We start from the raw sequence: 18,603 nt of genomic DNA on the forward strand, positions 1-18,603 counted from the left end.
ACTGACTGTTAGATGTAAGTGAATTGACAGCCATATGTTAGAAACAACTTCTGGCCATAGCAAGTAGATCTAGCACATAAACACGTCACTGGTACAATTTCCAGACTTTTAAAGACAACTGCAGCGTTGTTACATTCATGTGCCACTGATGGAGCGGTATGTTCAGCCAGCAAGATGCAGGGTCTGAGAGTGCATGTGTGGTTGTACAAGGAAGTTTGGCTGTACACAAAACCACTGCAACTTTAAAGGGGGCACTGGGGCCACAAGTAAACAAACAGGTGAGCCTAATAACATTACACATTTGGAGTCTTGAAATACCAAGTCTTAAAATATCTTGTTATGGATGAGGAGAGATCGCCTCCTCCCGTGTTCTCTCTGATCCCAACTACAGCAGCGATCTCAGCTTTTGTGTTCCAGAAGAATTCACACTGGGGGACAGGTACAACAAGCAAAGTGTCAAGGTTTATTTCAGCAGGTGAGAAAGCAGAAGTGGAAAGTAAGTTCCTTCCCCAGAAGGGTGGCTCAGCTGAGTGGCAGAGGCACAGGGATGCCTTTGGTCCTTAGACTAGATATCTTGGTCTACTGTTTCTATTCCTCTTGCCCTCTGAGTTAAGTTCCCAGTGATAAACACCTTGACCAAAAGCAACTTGGGGAAAAAAGGGTTTATTCACCTTTCAGTTCTATATTATAGTCCACCTTCCAAGAAAGCCAGAATAGGAACTCAAGGCAGGAACCTGGAGGCAGGAACTGAGCAGAGACTATGGAAGAACACTGCTTATAGGCTTTTTCCCCATGGCTTGCTCAGTCTGCTTTCTTACATCATTTAGGACCATGAGCCAGGGGTGGCAGCACCTCCAGTAGGTGAGGCTCTCCCACATCAATCATTCATCAAGAAAATGCCCCATAGCCTTGTCTACAGCAAACTGACGGAGGCATCTTCTCAACCAACATTCCTTTGCAATTAGAACTTTTTCTTTGGGCCACTAACCAGCTCCCAAATAAAGACACGGAGACTTATTAGTTATGAATGCATGTCCCTGTGTCTACTCGTCTATATTTTACCTTGGGGCTTTTTCCCCTTTCATTCAGTTATGTCCTACTTTCTTGTCTATCTGTCTGGCCCCTGGTATCTCCTTGGCATTTCTTTTTCTTTCTTCTCTTCCAGCCTAAATTCTTCCTCCTACTTACCCTCCCTACCCGGAAGTTCCGCCTATACGCCTCCCTCACTATTGGCCATTCATCTTTTTATTAGACCAATCAGGTGCCTTAGGCAGGCAAGGTAAAACAGCAACACATCTCTACATAGTTAAACTAAGATTCCACAATATTTCTCCTCCCAGATAACTCTAGCTTATATCAAGTTGACAAGAAACTAACCAGGACACCAGCCTTGGGATAGTCTGAGATAATCCCCTTCCTGGAACAGGAAGAAGCTTTCTTAGAAGTTATCCTTTCACACATTTCAGTCTGTTAGAATTAAGTACATTAGATATAGAAATACACATAAACTTGAGAAGCTCACTAGGGGAAAGGGCAATGATGTCATGTACCTGCTCCAGGTTGGAGAATGAGGCTTCTTATGAGGGGGCCAGATTCCACTGAGACTGGCTCTGTTGTTTTTTCTACAGCTCCATCCCTCCTCTTGAATCTGTTCAGATTAACTATTTTGTGTTCAGATGAAAACCCTTGTCCTCAGTGGCCCCAGCCTCATGGTTTTAACACCTCTTTACTTCATCTTACTAAAACACATTGGTCTGTTAGAAAGTATCAAGATTTAAGATTTGAGTGGGGTGGATTACCAATATTAATGGCAGTTTCTTGCTTGTCCCCGGTAAGGATCCATATTTTGATGTCAGCTTTCATGAGCGTTTCTATGGTTTCAGGCACTTGGTCTTGTAATTTATCCTCAATGGCTGTAGCTCCAAGTAGCTGAAGATTCTGAAAGAAAAAAAAAGCGTTAAAACTCTGATGGGGAGGACTGCTTTACTGGGTAAGAACAGAAGGGGAAATATGTTAAAATTAGAGACAAAGGTAACTCATGGACTTGAGCATAAATTCCAGCCATCCTGCTTTTCCTTCTTAAGGATCCTTGACTTTAATCCAGTTATTTTGGCTAAGAATGAGACTCCCTGATGTTGTTTTACCTTAACTCTTTCAAAGTAAGGATCCCATTCATAAAATAATAACAAACCCCAAATCTACCTCCCTACCTGAATGAGGGGTTTTGAAAAGTCGGCTAAAAAGGAGTAGGTGGCTACTAGAAACAAATCAGGGAGAAACAATCTTGACCTGTTTAAAACCATGTTAAATTTCACTCTGATGCAGTGTCAGGAAACACATGCAATAGAACTAAAAGTGATGAGGTGGGGGGGAAAAACCGCGCGACTGAGAGAGGCTCTAAGAAAACACAGTTTGAATGTTTTCCACATGGCTTTAGATTTGTGTTCTGGAAGGTGAGATCACCACAGGGCTCTAGTGTACAGGCTCTGTCTTTCACATAAAACCTAATATAATGAATAGAGTCATACCTCAGGGATGCTGCGAGTTTGGTTCTGGAACACCACAATTGTGGTGGTTTGAAAGAAAATGGCCCTCAAAGGGAGTGGCACTAATTAGAGGTGTGGCCTTGTTGGAGGAAGTGTGTCACTGTGGAGGTGGGTTTTGAGGACTCTTATGTGTTTAAGCCATGACCAGTGAAACAGACCACTTCCTGTTGCCTGCAAGTCAAGATGTAGGACACTCAGCCAGTCCGCCAGCACCATGTCTGTCTGCATGCTTCCATGCTGTACCATGACTACAATGAACTGAACCTCTGGGAATGTAAGTCATCCCAATTAAATGCTTTTCCTTTATAAGAGTTGCTGTGGTCATGGTGTCTCTTCACAGCAACAGAAACTCTAAGATAACAACACATCAAAAATTCTAATGAAGCAAGTCACATGAACTTTCTGTTTTTTTCAGTAAATACATCTTATGCTTACACTACACTATAGCTCATTTAGTGTGTAATGCCATCATGGATGAAAACACAATGCAAGTATGTTAATGGTCACCTGAGCCTTTCGGAGTTAAAAACGCTTTTTGCCAGTGAAGCATCTTGCCTTGATGTTGATGGCTCCTGACTTATCAGCTGAGGAGGCTTGCCAATTAAAATAAGACAGTGGAATCTGCCACGTGATTTATTCATCTACTGTTTTTTTGGGAGCCTGCAATGCTATTTGACAGTCTTTTATCCACAGCAGAACTTTTTCAAAGTTGGACTCAGTCATCTCAAACCTTGCCACTACCTTCCCAATCAAGTTTCTGGAACATTCTAAATCTTCTGTTATCATTTCAACAATTTTCATAGCATCCTCCTCGGCAATAGATCCCACTGTAAGAAAGCAGTTTTGCTTTGTTTGGTTTTTGGCTTGTCCATTAAAATTTTATCATATGATTACAGAAATTCATTTACAGCCTCTAGTTCTTTTGCTATGCCTGCCACATATGCAGTTACTCCCTTCTGGGAAGTCTTGAATCCCTGAGAGTCATCTCTGAGGGCTGGAATCACTCTTTTTCATGGTTCTTAAATGTGCTGTGACTTTTACCTCATCCAATGAACCACACTGGCATCTAGGATAGTGAATTGTTTCCAAAACCCTTTCAATTTACATCGCTCCATCAGAGAATCACTATGGCACCTATATCCTTTATAGAAAGCATTTCTTAGGTAATAAGCCTTAAAAGTTGAGCTTGCTCCTTGATTTGTGGGCTGCACAGTGAATGTTGTGTTGGCAGGCATGAAAACATTAATCTTCTTATGTTTATAAGTCTGTTAAAATCATTGGCTGACCAGGTGCATTGTCAATGAGCAATAACATTTTAAATTATTTTTTCCCTGAGCTGTATGTCTCAGTAATGGGTATCAAATGTTCAGCACGCCATGTTATAAACAGATATGTCACCCAAGATTTGTTGTTCCATATACAGAGCACAGGCAGAGCAGATTCACTACAGTATAACCCTTAAAGGCCCAAAGACTTTCAGAATGGCAAATGAGCACTGGTTTACTTTAGTCACCAGCTGCATTTGTCCCAATTTGTCCCTTAGAAGATGGGCATTCATTTCTCCTTTCTAGCTACCAATGTTTTGGCTGGCTTCTTTTTCTAATTAAAAGCTTGTTTGGTCGTCACTGAAAGTCTGTTTGATAATACTGACATCTTCATCAACCATTCCCGCTAGACCTTCTGGATGGATATCTTGTTATAGCTTCTGCATCTCCCCTTACTGGTTGACCTGGAACTTTCATGTATGGAGATGGACTCTTCACTAAAAACACTTGAGTCAATCTGCTGGCTCTGAACCTTTCTCGGCAGCGTCCTCATCTGTATTTGCCTTCACAGGACTGAAGAGGTTAAGAGTTTGCTTTGAGGGTGGAGAATTCTACCACTGAACCACCCATGCCAGGAGCTTGCTTCGAATTAGGCTTTGGCTCAGAGGACAGTCTTAGCAGGTTTCATCTCCTGACAAACCACAAAGACATTCTCCACATCAGCGTCAGGATATTGTTTTGCTTTTGTATCATTCATGTGTTCATTGGAACTAGATTTTAACTTCCTTGAAGCATGATAGTCACAACTTGGCTATTTGGGAAAAAAAAAGACAAACTTTTAGCCTTTCTTGGCTTTAGATATACTTTCCTTGCTTAGTTTAATTGTCTCCAGCTTTTGATTTGAAATGAGAGACACTCAACTCTCCCTTTTGCTCAAATACTTGGAAGTGACAGTAGAGTGAATCTACTTTAAATATTGCAGCTCACAGAAGAAGTCCCTTGGAGAGGGAGGGAGACGAATGGCTGGCTGATGTAGCGATGACAACACGCACACTTAAGCTTATGGTCTTTAAAAACAAGTATAGTAGCAAATGTTAATGAACACAGATGATCGTACCAAATGCAATAATCAAGACTATTATGCAACAATAAAGACAGCCTCTCAAGAACTACCAAGACTTAACAGTAAGACATGAAGTGAGCACATGCTATATGTGTATGTAGTTTATGCCTGCATCATCTGGGGGTGCATTAGCTGCAATAGAAAAACTCTAAAAATGACTTAAAAGAAGGATTGATTTTCCTTACCTAAGTTGACTGGGAACTCAACCACATCTCCACATTCAACTCCACATTCAAATCTCCTAATATCTCAGAGTGGTTGTCCTGGGTACAACTAAAATGACTATTCTGAAGGCAAGAAGAAGGAGTCAATAGCAAGTATATCTGTTTCTCATTTGGAAAACAGAACTATTTCTACATATTTCGATATATTTCCAAACAGGGCCAATTGGCCAGGCTATGTTATAGCGCTGTCACTACGTATGTATTTAGTTTTCTTAGAGTCCATGGTGCATCTGTCAAGGCAGAAGGATGGATGGGAATGAGTGTTAAATTAGCTTGCCAATAGCCTCTTCCACAAGGGACACACAGAGGCCCAAGTATATGAAAAGTGTTTACATAGTATGTTCACACACATAAGCCTGCCTCCTTCCTCAGTCCCTTCAGTAGTGACACCTGAGTTATACAATGAAGCCAAATTCAAAATTATTGCTTCTTTTACCTTTCTTCTCAGAATACAGCTAACTTTTACATGTTTTCACTTGCCATGCAGATTGAGCACTTCCAATGGAAAAATCTGATATCTGAAATGGCACAAAATCTGTAGGTGTTTGAGTACCAACAAGATGCCACAAATGGGAAACTATACATGACCTCAGGTAACAGGTGGCAGTCAAAATGTAGGTACAACAAGATGTGGACAATTACAGCATGGAATTACCTTCAGACATGTAAGTGAGGGGTATATGAAAAAATGAATTCCATGTTTTGATTTGGGTCTCATTCCCAAAGAATCTCACTATATAGATAAAGTCCCAAATCTGGGGGAGGGAGAACTAAGCCAAAACAACAGCAGCAACTCTGAAACACTTTTGGTCTCGAGCATGTCAGACAAGGGACACTCAACCTGCTATGATCAGGAGTTTGAAGGTGGGATTCTGGTAGGCTTGCTGAAATGTGGGATTATGTCATTTATCTTTGCAGCCCAATGGCATCGAGTGTGAGTACTGGGTATGTTCACTAAGTGACAAACACGATGAAATCGAAGCCTGAATGTTCCAAAGTATCGCTACCACTGAGACCACTTTCTTTTCAGTATGCTCCAAGTCCTCTAGACAGCTATTAGACACACCTGGTGTGTGACACTTAGTATATAACATGGAAAACAGGAAGGTACATCTTTTTATTTCAAAGAAGGCTGTACTATTTTACTATCTCTAATAGGAAGCAGATTTGAAATCTCTCATACGCCGATGAATAATTATCACCGAGGTCAAGGAGAAGAGGCAGAAAGACTCAAGTCTGTGGGGCAGCATCGTGATGCTGAATCCCAGTGTGCACACAGTGACTCACTCCATCAGCTCTCGCATCTACTCAGACTATTTGCAGTTACATCATCCAGCTCATATCCCCTCGTGGATAAAGATGGAGCTGTGTTCAAATTTTAAATATTCTGTGGGGGGTTGATAAGGTCCTTTAAAAACTCATTGGGAGATTGCTCAGACAAAGCCTCGAAAGTTTCTAAACTAGCAAAAGATTTTTGTAACGTGTTCCACAAAACACTGGGGTAACTAGATAATTAGTGTGAGTCAAGATACGAACGAAGTTATGGGGATGATATAAACACATATACTTGTGTCGCTCCCAGCTCTACCATTGGAGGGGAGAAATGAGCTCAGAAGGTATATAGGTACACATTACCACACACAAAGTTATAAAAATAAAATGACTTCACTGGAGAGATCATGAAGAGATCCTATTTGGAAGAAGGAATGAGTCTGGTTCCATACAGGCAAAGGAAAACATTTTAACCCCCTCCCACAAATACTATAGAGAAACAAAGACGCAGGGCCAGTCAGGTATGCTGAGAAAGGTGACGAGCAGGTGTGTGTTGGTGGCTGTTCTCACAGGAGTTTCTACAAGTGTCACGGACAGTTCTCAGCGTGGCTCTAGCCTGGGTATGAATAAAGAAACACCGCACCCCAGAGGCCATTTGTGTCCCTTTATCCTGAGTGCTCCTAGAACGCACAGTTAGTGGAGGGCTCTGCAGATGCCTTTCCTTCTTCTTGGCATTTATTGTGAGATTAGGATCTTGACTGATAGGCTGTTTTACTTTGGGAAATTAGTATCTTTAGCTACACAGCCATCATTGGAAAAAAAAAAAAGACGTGAACTTTGCGTACTTTTCCTGATCACAGAACCAAAGTGTTCAGGCAGTAATCAATTTCATCCCAAATATGTATTACCTTACACAGATGGCCATTAATGGCCACCGTGGGAATTACATACTCAGAATGTGTTGAAACACCAGGAAATTCCCATGGTATTCATGGAATGAAAGAAAAAAAGCCCAAGCGCTAATTTTCCTTTCAAAATGTCACCATGCCAAAAGTTATAAAGGGTCAGGTTGATGACTCTTTGACATTATATGCATTTAGTTATCACAGAAAAATCGTGAAACAATGTTTAATTATCCTCAGAAGCCCTCAGGAATCTTATTTTTTCTTCAGATGTTTCTAAAGTATGCAGTCTCTTTTTTTTTTAAAAGGGGAGACAAATGCAAAATTTCTACCCCAATGAAGATAAAAACTGTCATACGGAATATTCAAAACTTCGAGTATATTCCAGTAACACATAGTAAGATGGACTTAAGATGCTTTTTTTTTCTATCAATGCATGCGTACTTTACTAAGTAATAGGCCTTCGAAGTGACCTGTATTTTCCTATTAACAAGTAGGTCAAAGGGGCTTAGACACCATGTTTGTGTTACGTTTTAAAAGGAGAACCATACAAATATCACAGTCACAGCAACTCACACTTCTGAATGCAGCTTGGTCTGTTTGGCATCAGTTTCTCTAAAGATAAAGACACAACACTGACATGCACAATTTTACCCCTGGAGGAAATTCAAGCACAACCTAGCAAGACACGGTAATCCCGGCGTCCATGTCAAGTAAGATGATGTCCAGGAAGGTGAGGATGGAGAAGCCCCCAGCATTTCCAAAGCAAAAAGAAGGTTACAGACACTGGGGAATGTTCCACATTTGTGATCTGAGTTAATGGTTTCCGTGGGGTCAGAGACACTCCCTGGGGTCAAAGAGGAGCAGGTGAGCTACCACGGTAGGAGGAAAGGCACAAAGCAACATGCCCAGAGGAGCCAAGCGGAAGGAATCTGATTCAAACATCGGGTCTTTAAACATCTGTCCCCGTCACTGAGCCTGTAGCAGTGTTCCGCTCCTGAAAATGCTTTCCGGTCCCAGTTCTGAAGAGCATACCAGCGGTGTGGCCTGATTCCTTCTTCCACATGCAGGCCCAGTCTCATGTTCAGGGATTAGCTCCTTTATCCAGACACACTCATGCCTGCTTCTATTCATTCATTCATTCATTCATTCATTCATAATATCAAGCAAGGAGATCAGGGCAAGGTATTAGGGATACAATCGTGAGTCCCCTCCATCACGGAATTGTAATTTATCAAGCTAGCCAGCTTGGTGGCTCATGACTGTAATCTCAGCACTCAGGACACCACGGCAGGAGGACTGCTGTCAATTGGAGACTGGGTGGGGCTAATGTAGTGAGTCTGAGAGTGAGATTCTATCTCAAAAAGAAAGAAAAAAATCACTGGAGATGCTTATTTCTCGTAAACCCTGCCTGCCTTGCTCTCAGTCAAGGGTCCCTCACCCGAGCAGGCGTTGGAATCGCTAGGGGCTCAGTGACACACCACTGGGCTCCATACCTACAATTCCTCATTGATCAGGGCTCGTGGGAAGCCTGGAAATGTGCAGTTCCCTATAGTGCTGCTGGGTTGAGGACCCCACTATAAAGGACTGCTGGACTGGAGCCAGATTGCCAACCTGCTTTTCTCTGAACAATAATAAACAGTTCAGGGTTTGGAGGGTCACAAATCTCTGCAGCAACTTAATTACATCATTATAAAATAAAAACAGCCAAAGACAGAATGGAAACAAAGGTAGGAGGCTGTGCTCCAACAAAATACAAGCAGGGGTGGATGCGACCACTGAACTGGCATTAGCAGACCTGTGGCTGTAGAACCTTGCTGTTGCCCCATCTCCGCACCTGAGCCTTCTCGACTGAATAATCTGAACATTTGCTTGTTCACATCTGCCTTTCTTCAAGTCCAGGTCTTCCATTCGCAGGTCTTTCCCTCATCCCTGCAATCCTAAACTCCAGGAGACACTTCGTAACTACAATATAGAGTTACCGCCGGACAACTTTGTAACTACAATATAGAGTTACCGCCGGACAAACATTGCTTTGAGTGCTGAGCCGTCATGAAGACCTGAGCTGGATCCTAGAATCCTTGTAAAGAACTAAAAATTAAAAGAAAAGAGGCAGGAGGATCCCCGGGGTTTGCTGGCCGGTCAGTCTAACCTAGTCAGGAAGTTCCAGGCCAGTAAGGAAAAGCATCGAAGCTAGCCCTCTGCCCTACACACACACACACACACACACACACACACACACACACACACACACACACACACACACGGTTTTTTTTAGCACTCTGTATTTATAAATGATCATAAATGATAATCATTTGAAAGAAGCATCTGTTTAGCGTGGCTACCTCAAAAGCAAAATAATGAAACAAACTCTATGTGACATGAGCTAGAATGACTCTAACCCTAAACACTAAACTAAGATTTAGGAAAACATCCAGGAGAGGTGAAGAGAGATAAGAGAGATGCTAATAACAGACAGGGCACAAAAGCCGATCCTGTTTGAGAAGCTGCCATTTACCCAGCAATAGAGCTATAACTCCAACTGCAACCTAGCGTGCTGGGGAGGAACATGAGACTGGAATGCCCTGGGAAGGAAGGGTCCGTGTGTGGTGTGTTAATGGCAATCACAAAGCCAAAAGGATATGTGGGGAAGAATTTTCAGTAAGGGAGACACGTGATCAGATCTGCATTCTAGAAAGTTCATCAGTGGCCAACCTGGCACACATTAGGAAGCTGGTGACTCAGGGGTCAGGTAAGAGGTCACCGCTTTTCAATTTTAACTGTCTTGACCCTGGGATCTGGGTGTGTCTGGAGCTCTCAGAGATACACCACAAAGTGGTCCTGAGTGCCAGCCAGGCTCTTCTCTGCTCTGCCCCATGCAGAAGCAGGGGCCTCTGGGAATTTTCTTCTCAGCATCCTTCAGTCCAACATGTTGCAGTTTCACTTACAAAGGAGCTCCTACGTCTTCCCCTTTTAGTTCAAGCTGGGCTACAACATTAAAACCCAGGACATTAGTTCACTGGAATGGCTTGCTGCCTGCTTCTGGAGACATCATGCAACTGGCTAATCCTTCCACGGCCAAGAAAAAGACTTTAACGTGATGGTTTTTTGAACCACAGAAATCACATTTGAACTTATAAAGCTATGGGCTTAGCAAATGAGGCCAGAACTTCATATGCCCAACTGGAAAGAATCAGGCTTTGAGAAGGAATTGGGTGTAGCTCTCAAAAACACTATGTATCTTATCTGAGTCAGAAGACAGAGATGCCCAAGGTGGAAAGTCTACCACGGGGTGCTGGTAAGAAGGGAGCTATCACCCCAGAAAAAGGGAGCACGTGACCAGAAATGGCAGGAAGTCACAAGTACTCTAAGATCTTAAGTTGAAGGTAAATCATGAAAATCGTATGTCTCTTTTATTTTTATCCAAAGAGTGTACCAGAGAGCAGGGGCTGCCTCACTAAGTGGAAAAGCCCCAAGTAAGCTGACGCCCAGGCCCATCCCAAATGCCCGGCTAACGATTACAAAACGGCACACTTGATTATGTTTGATTTTTCAAGTCTCCAGTATTTTCACATGTTCCTGTTTTCTTCTAAACCGAGTTGGCAGTCTAACACATGGCCTCTTAACATGACACTGGAATTAAGACAGAACTTTGTTTTCAATCCTTGTTCTGCTGCCTATCATGTATATATGTCCTGGATCAAGTGACTTAAATCACCCGGGCATCTACTTTCACAACAGCAAGGAGGGAATGAAATTACAAATTTAATAGGATTCTTCTGGGGATGAAATTAGACAGATCATCTGAAACTTTTTTGGGTAGTATGTCAGAAAAAAATCTTCAGTATTCTTTAACATATATGACGCCCCCCCAAATAACATACTTGTTCAAAGTATTAAAAATTATGATTGTGACATGCAAAATGGGGGTGATGAATGTAATTAAAAGTTGCAACATTTCCCGATCATCCTAATGGACAATTATCTTCCGCATCCACTTTAGAGAGCCCTGAACTAAACACTCAGGGTTTGGGGGAGTCAAAGGTAGTGGTGGTGTTGCCTGCCTGGCATGTGTGAAGCCCCGAGTTCGATCCCTGACCCTGACCCTGAAGAAAAAAAAGATCAAGCTCAGAGTAGAAGTCTAGTCACTGCTCTGAAGGGGCAGGTTTGACATGCAGATATGCTGCCAAGCTGCAAAAGTTCTCAAGCAAATAGTCAAACAGGAAACTACTGGAATTCTAAACCACACAGTCACTAGTACATCATATAAACTTTCATCTAGCTTTCAGTACAAATGAAAGTGGCATTTGCAGCCACTAAGAATAGATGTGGTAGCGTTATCTGAAAAGGCATTCCACTGTAATTCAGAAGCCTCTGTGAACCTGGCAGCCATCAGTGTTTGAGAGAAGTCCTGTTTTCCATTAAGTTCCCTATTTCTCTAGGAATTCTCTAAGTCACTTCTTGCTACACACTGGGAAGGGCACAAAGCTGTTGGACTGAGTCACATGGATGTCACGCTTGGTCTACATTGCACCACATTAAGGCAACCTATAAATATCCTCAAAACATCAACTACTTGTTAGGGAAAAAATAAAGGAAATAAAGAAAAAATATAAATAAAATACCATGACTTCAATCTCCTATAATAATACCTTGCTTCAGTGCCCAGGTTCTAAACCCTGTCTAGAATTACATTTTTTCCCCTCAGTGTGCTGTTCCTCCCCAGTTGCTAAAAGGAGAGATTTTTAGTCCACTCCCAATGTTAGGCTTCTGAGCCCATCATATAGCAGAGATCAAGTATTTGTTGTTGAGTTTCTTCAACCATTTTCTCCTTATAGTTATATGTAAGTAAATGGAAGAGCATTTAAAAAAAATGAATGGGCCAATATTTCTTCAGAGTGAATGACAAAAAAGTTATGGGTTCCTTTTCTAACACATCCCTTAATCGGTCCTTAGTGGCGTCACCTCTGATGCCCAGGTCATCAGTGCTTGGACAGCAAGCATGAAATTAGAACTAGGGGGCAGATATTCATTAGGAAATCACTTAATTAGGCTCTAGTTTCTGAATAATTTACTTAATTGAATAGTTCATTTATTCATCAAATATTTACCGAGTGATTAACACAGGCCAGACGTCAAACACTGGGTGGGGACAGGATGATGAATATGATAATGACAGCCAAGCCAGCATGAAGCTCGGGTCTAGTGGATGATCTACATTAATCACAGAACACAAAGCGGGGCTAGATGATACCAAAACCCCAGCATTCTGATTTCACTCCCAGCTCACAAAAGATCCTCTGGCTCAAAGGTTCACTCTGAAAAACGTATTTCCCAACCCACAACTTGAAATAAGAGATAAAACTTTTATCACCATGGAAGTAATGTGTCCATCAGGGCATAGGTGCTGCATCTCTCACTTTCTCTGACTCCTAAGGCGCATGACCTACATTTGCAAACAAAGGCATCATAACAGGCCACCTGTGCAGTGCTAAAGATGTAATTTTTCCCTATTGAAACAAGTTAATATAAATACTAAAAAAAAAAAAGCCCAGCCCTGTATGTACCCTGAAAACTCACGATCATATTTCAACCAATGGTTTATTTGTGTGAAGGTAAAACCAGAGTCCCGTGTTCTGTTAATCTCAAAGAATACAGCAGCAGCTTCTGAGGATAAAGCAAAAGTGATTTATGTCTTAGAAATGTTAGAATAGAATTAAAGACACAGATTACAGTAAGAAGGTGAGAAACAATTACCAATGGAACTTCAAAACCTTCTGTTTATTGCTACTTATATTTTCTGAGCACATGTAAATAAATAGACTGAACACTCAAGTTTGTTTTAAAAATAATCTGATTTTTCAAAGCGGACAGCACACCTGATGTGGTTTCATAAGTGAAATGTTGAGTCTGAATCTAGTGCCTGGCCTCCAAAAGGACGAAGCGAGGGAAACAAAACAGGTCAAGTCTGCAGAATGAGACAACTGTAAATTCTCTCAGGCTGTGACGAAGAGAGAAGAGAAGGCACTGCAGTCCACAAAGTGGGTCACGAGTGGGAGGACCTGCCAGGACTCCCCCCTCCCCCACTTCTGGATCCCCTCAACTTCCTAACTGTTGAGGACTTGGCCTTTCCTAGCCATAAGTGCCCCGTTCTCCTTATATTCGGTAACCAAGTACTAGCGACCGACTCCTGAAACAAACCCCAGTGTTAGATTACTATTCTGAAGAGGAATCAAAGGCATGCACCCAAAGCGCACTGTCTTTGAACAACCGTGGATACATTTTACAGATAGATGCTAAAATCCCAGATCTTCTCTAACAAGAACTGTCAACAGAGAGGCCAGTATCTGGGCCATTTTTGAACCTGTTGTATTCCCTGTCCTATAGTGTGGCCCTCGAGGGTAAAGCTGGTGTATACTAAGACACAGATGTCCTGGGAGAAAAGTAACAGGGCCCCAGCAGAGGATGAACGTCAGTATTCTCTTGGATATGGACTATTTAGATCGATCTACCTACCATTCATCCACCCATCCATCCACCCATCCATCCACCCGTCCGTCCGTCCGTCCGTCCGTCCGTCTGTCCATCCATCCATCCATCATCTATCCACCCATCTACCTATCCGTCCACCCATCCACCTACCTATCCATCTACCCACCCATCAATCCCTCTTTTTGAGAAAGAGTCTCACCATGTAGCCCCAGTGGGCCTGGAACTGTCTATGTAGACCAGGCTGACCTCAAACTCCCAAGTGATCCCCTGCCTCTGCCTCCTGAGTGCTGGGATTAAAGGCTTGTGCCTCCACACCTATCCACATACTTTCAAGCTTATGCAGGAGTTATAACCCCCAAAGGAAGAAGGCTTTAATTCAGTTTTCAAAACCAAGTTACTGGTTTGGACAAATACTGGAGGGATATGAGACTTTATAGAGTTTCTAACCGCAACTTTAATTATTCTGTAAAAGTTTCACTTGCTCTGTCATATATTAAAACTTTTGTTTTCTAGGAGAAGCTCTACACATCTTTCCAATTTAGAATGTTTTCAATGTAACATGATTACCATGTCCATGGCATCTCATATCACTAATTCAAATATGCTCGGAAGCATCTTGCATGACAATGATGCTCTGATCTTTTATAAAAGCACATTTCTAAAACATCCACACACAGATGTAACACGATATGGTTTTCATACTGCACTCAGAGGAGCCCAGAGTCCTGTGAAGCCCTTCATGGACCACCCCGAGGCAAGGAGGAGGCAGAGAGGAGAGCCGTTGGGGCTTCTCTCTACCCTTCATGCTAACTGGAGCCCCTTGGCTGTTGTCAGTTGTATATCTTATGATTCAGCTGGTGTTTTGTTTGGAAAATGGACTCTGTTCTAAAAGGAAAAAGAAAAGCAAAAACCACTCTCACAGTTCAAAAATAACTGGCCTCCATTTTCAGTCCACCACTACAGTCTACATGCTAGTGGATTCCAACCACATAAGGAATAGAGCACACAAGCAGCGTGTCTCAGCCAAAGACACTAAGGTGGATGAACTCAGCCTGTGACAGCTACGCTTAAAGTCAGACGGAACACCGAAGGAACCGGTGGTCTGTCTCTCTTGTTCCAAGTGTCTCTCTAGGCTGTCTGCAAGGAGCCCAGTAACCACACAGAGATTCTGGGAGCAGATCCAGCTGATTTTAACACCGAGGGGAAACTCAGACAGACAGCAGAGCCATCCTGCTCAGGTTTTCACACAGTAAAACCCCGCAGTCCACAAAGGAATGGGGCTGGCACGGACACTGTCCGGGAAAACTAACTCAGGAACCTGGACACTGTGTTGTTTTGGTCCAATTTTGCCTAGTCTGTCAAAGATGACTGTAACTGGCAAAATAACGTTTGGAGGGCCATTTTAAAAGCTCCCTTTGAAGTCCCTCACCTAGGGAATCAGTGCAGACCACAGTGGTGTCTAGAGGCCTCAGGGAGTTTTCCTCATTCGCTTAGTCACCCTGTGGTCTAGTGTACCTTAATCATTCGGTAAATGTTGGTCAAGCGAATGCATGAAGGAGAACCCTATGTCAGGAGTAGGGAGCCATACAAAACCCTGTTCTTATTTGGAACAGCTTTGCTTAGGACCAGACCTGTCTCCCTGCACTTCTACATCTTAGAGTTTGCAACACCGGGCTAATCACACATGCTAAAGTATCAGCTAGCTCTATATTACTTTTTTCCCCCATTCTTTTATGAGGCAGTCTTTAGGAGGTTTCTGTATTTGTATACTATTTAACAAAAAAAAAAAAAAAGCAAGTTTGCAAGGAACTTAAATTTTAATGTAACTCACGATCGCCATCTGCTGGACAAAGATTGAAGGTGTATCCCAGTTAAAAGGTGAAAGTTTTAAATCATAGATGTGTATCTCTAGGTAAAGGATGTGGGGAGCGGGGTGGGTGCGTGTGGGTGAAGGGGAACTAGTCCTGGGAGGTCTGGGTACTAACTGCCTTCCGACACAGAAAGTACCTAGTTTCACGGCAGAGAGGAGAAAACGTCAGCCTCCCCCACCTGCAGCCATGACAGGTGGATCACACTGTACCCTGATGGTTCTCTGATCCTATGCCGCACCCCAGGAAGACACTGGGGGGTCAGGTAACTGAGCAGTGACTGAGTGTCAAGCTAGAGTGAGGGCCCTTGACTACAGCAGAGCATGGGGCTCTGGCTAAGGCTCTCTGTGACCTTGGTTCAGTGTCAGCCTCTCTGTCACCGGGCTTCTTCATCCGCATGTAGGGACAACTAACTCCTCAAAATGGTTAAACATGTTAGCAGATGAGAGTGCTACTATACCACGAGGCACATAGTCGGGACTACACTAAATGCATACCGTTGTTAATTAGGGACACATGAGTTCTTGCTAGTGATACAGTAGCAATCACAGGGTATCTGTCACCACCAACCTCAACAGACTTGACTTTTTTTTTGGCTTTTGAGACAGGGTTTCTCTGTATAGCCCTGGCTGTCCTGGAACTCGCTCTTCTAGACCAGGCTAGCCTTGAACTCACAGAGATCCTCCTGCCTCTGCCTCCTGAGTGCTGGGATAAAGGTGTGCACCACCACCACCCGGCTCAGTGTAAAAATAGAGGTATTTGGCGGACACGCTGAAGGGACACAGGAAGTGGTTGCAGCCCAAGGCGTACGGAGGAATTTCCAGGTTATTCGCTGTTGTGTTACTGTTCATCACAAACCCACAGAGCTGCACTACTTCATATTACATAAATGTTAATTATGAATGTATGAATTTTGTCTGTGCTTGCATAGTTATGTCTCTCTGTGTATTTCTCTGCGTGTGTGCGCAAATGTGTCTGTGCTGCATGTGCATATGTTCTCATGTATATGTGTCTGTGTGTATGTCCCCACATGTCCGTGTGTATGTTCCTATGTGCCTGTGTCGTCGGTGATACAGAAACTATGGGATGCACTGGCAGGGGGACTGCTGGAGCGGCCGAATCACGTCATAAAACTGCAAAGACTGACGCTCCAAACACAACAACTCCCAGTCCTTAGGCCCTTTCAGCAAGAAGACACGAATTTGTTGATCTTGAGAATCAACAGCAAGTCTTGAGAAAACAGCTGAGTGGGGGTCAGAGTCACAGGTAGTTAAGCAAAGAGAAAGCAGGCTCCCTGGGACTGCGGCTTCTCACTCCCGGAGAGCACTGTGAGGAGACCTTGAAGGAGAAAGGACCCAGGGGCCCTATAACATACCCAAGCCAACATCCACACGGAGAACTTCATCCTCGGGCCCTTCCCAGCCTGCAGGGTTGAGCCGCTTCTTTGCCTTTCTCTGTCTCTCCTGGTGCACGCCAGGAAATGAACTCAGCCAACCCCTAGACAGCCACCAGCAACCTACCACATATCCTGTTTCTGATTCTACTGGTCCCTGAGCAAAGACGGTGCATCTGAGGGAACGCGTTTTCCGTAGGTGATAACTCCCTACCTTTTCGATGAGTTCGTAGCTCTCCTCCAGCTTCAGCAGCCTGTTCTGCACCGAGGTGGACGCTCGCTGGTAGACGGCTCGCCACTCCTCGAAGTCACTCTCGGAGATCTCAGCCACAGCAAAACACAGAGTTCTCAGCCCTGTGGAAGGCGGCACGCCCCGGCACACCGCAGAAGGTTTAGTCACAAGTCTGACGTTTTCCATTGCTTATCAAAATCCAATTTTGGGTGGTCTCATTGAATTCAAATGATTTGCTGATGTGTCGGTTTATGACAAAATCTCAATGTCTAGAATGCTCTTCCAGCTTTTAAGTTTGTGACCTTGCTTACAATTCCAAGACCTTTCAAACCTTTCCTCCACATCTAGGATGACTTTTCTAAAAGCAGTGTCTTAGCAAGCTGTTCTTGTTTTTGAAATCCCCCAGCTGTTCCCCAGGATGAAGTCCCAAACCTGGAGTGTGGCTCATACCCTTCAAGTGTCCCCCATACTCCTGGCCATTCAATTCCTGGGGTTTCCTGCACTCACTGCCCAGGGCATTCATTTACCTCCCTTTACACTACCTCACCGTCAGCGAGACAGTATTACCTCCTGAGAGAGGAGCAGAGTTCCTGACCGTTGGGTCACTTGGTGGAACTTAAACCTGCGGGCTGTATTACAGCAGTTTTTCTTTCCCTCTTTTGGGAATGTGGCTGGAAACTTACTTGGGGGCAGCATGGGAACAGAAGTTTTCTTCAGTCCAATGGCCGAAAGAAAGGGGTTGTGGTGGGGGCCAAACCAATTCAAACGAGGGAACCAGAGCCTGGGTAATATTGTTACCAGGGTGGAGGTGTCCAGAACCCCAGGCCCCAGATCTCCAACTCAAACCTGTATGACCTACAGGTTGGGCAGCTCAAACTTGGCGCACCCAGCCAGGGCATTGTAGGTTCCTGAGTTCTTGAATTCTTGGGAACTTGGAGAACACTGGGTCCTGACACTTATTTTGGTCTAATGTTTTTAGAAAACATTCTTGTCTTTTCAAAGACCTAATTATAAAGAAACAAGGACCTGAGCAGGGGTGGGGCTAGCTGAAACAGGAGTGAACATGGAGATGGGAGATTTAGTTACTCTGTGATGCTACAATCAAGCAGACCAGAATTGTTAACGACCCCTTTCACTCTTCTAATGCAGAACTCCTTAGACCCTGCATCACCGGGCTCATACATTATCACGTATTTCAGGAGCACAGTTATGGGACTGATTTTATTTACTACAGACTCCTGGGCCTCACACAGACAATGGCATGTGATGGGGCTCAATAAAAAAAA

At 43.5% G+C, this 18,603-nt stretch overlaps 1 protein-coding gene across 4 annotated transcripts in view; it reads right to left on the bottom strand.

The window, feature by feature from the left end:
- The window catches only part of Atp8a1 (ATPase phospholipid transporting 8A1), a 221,849-nt gene that overhangs the window by 88,618 nt on the left and 114,628 nt on the right, over nt 1–18,603 (bottom strand). For all 4 annotated transcript variants that reach the window (XM_040747152.1, XM_021229668.2, XM_021229666.2 and 1 more), the window contains 2 exons: nt 17,300–17,439; nt 1,800–1,938 (listed from right to left, as the gene is read on the bottom strand). In XM_040747152.1, the coding sequence (XP_040603086.1) occupies nt 1,800–1,938; nt 17,300–17,439 (279 nt within the window). The remainder of the gene's footprint in view (nt 1–1,799; nt 1,939–17,299; nt 17,440–18,603) is intronic.

Source organism: Mesocricetus auratus, unplaced genomic scaffold, assembly GCF_017639785.1.
Source record: "Mesocricetus auratus isolate SY011 unplaced genomic scaffold, BCM_Maur_2.0 Super-Scaffold_100006, whole genome shotgun sequence".
Classification (NCBI taxonomy): Eukaryota; Metazoa; Chordata; class Mammalia; order Rodentia; family Cricetidae; genus Mesocricetus; species Mesocricetus auratus.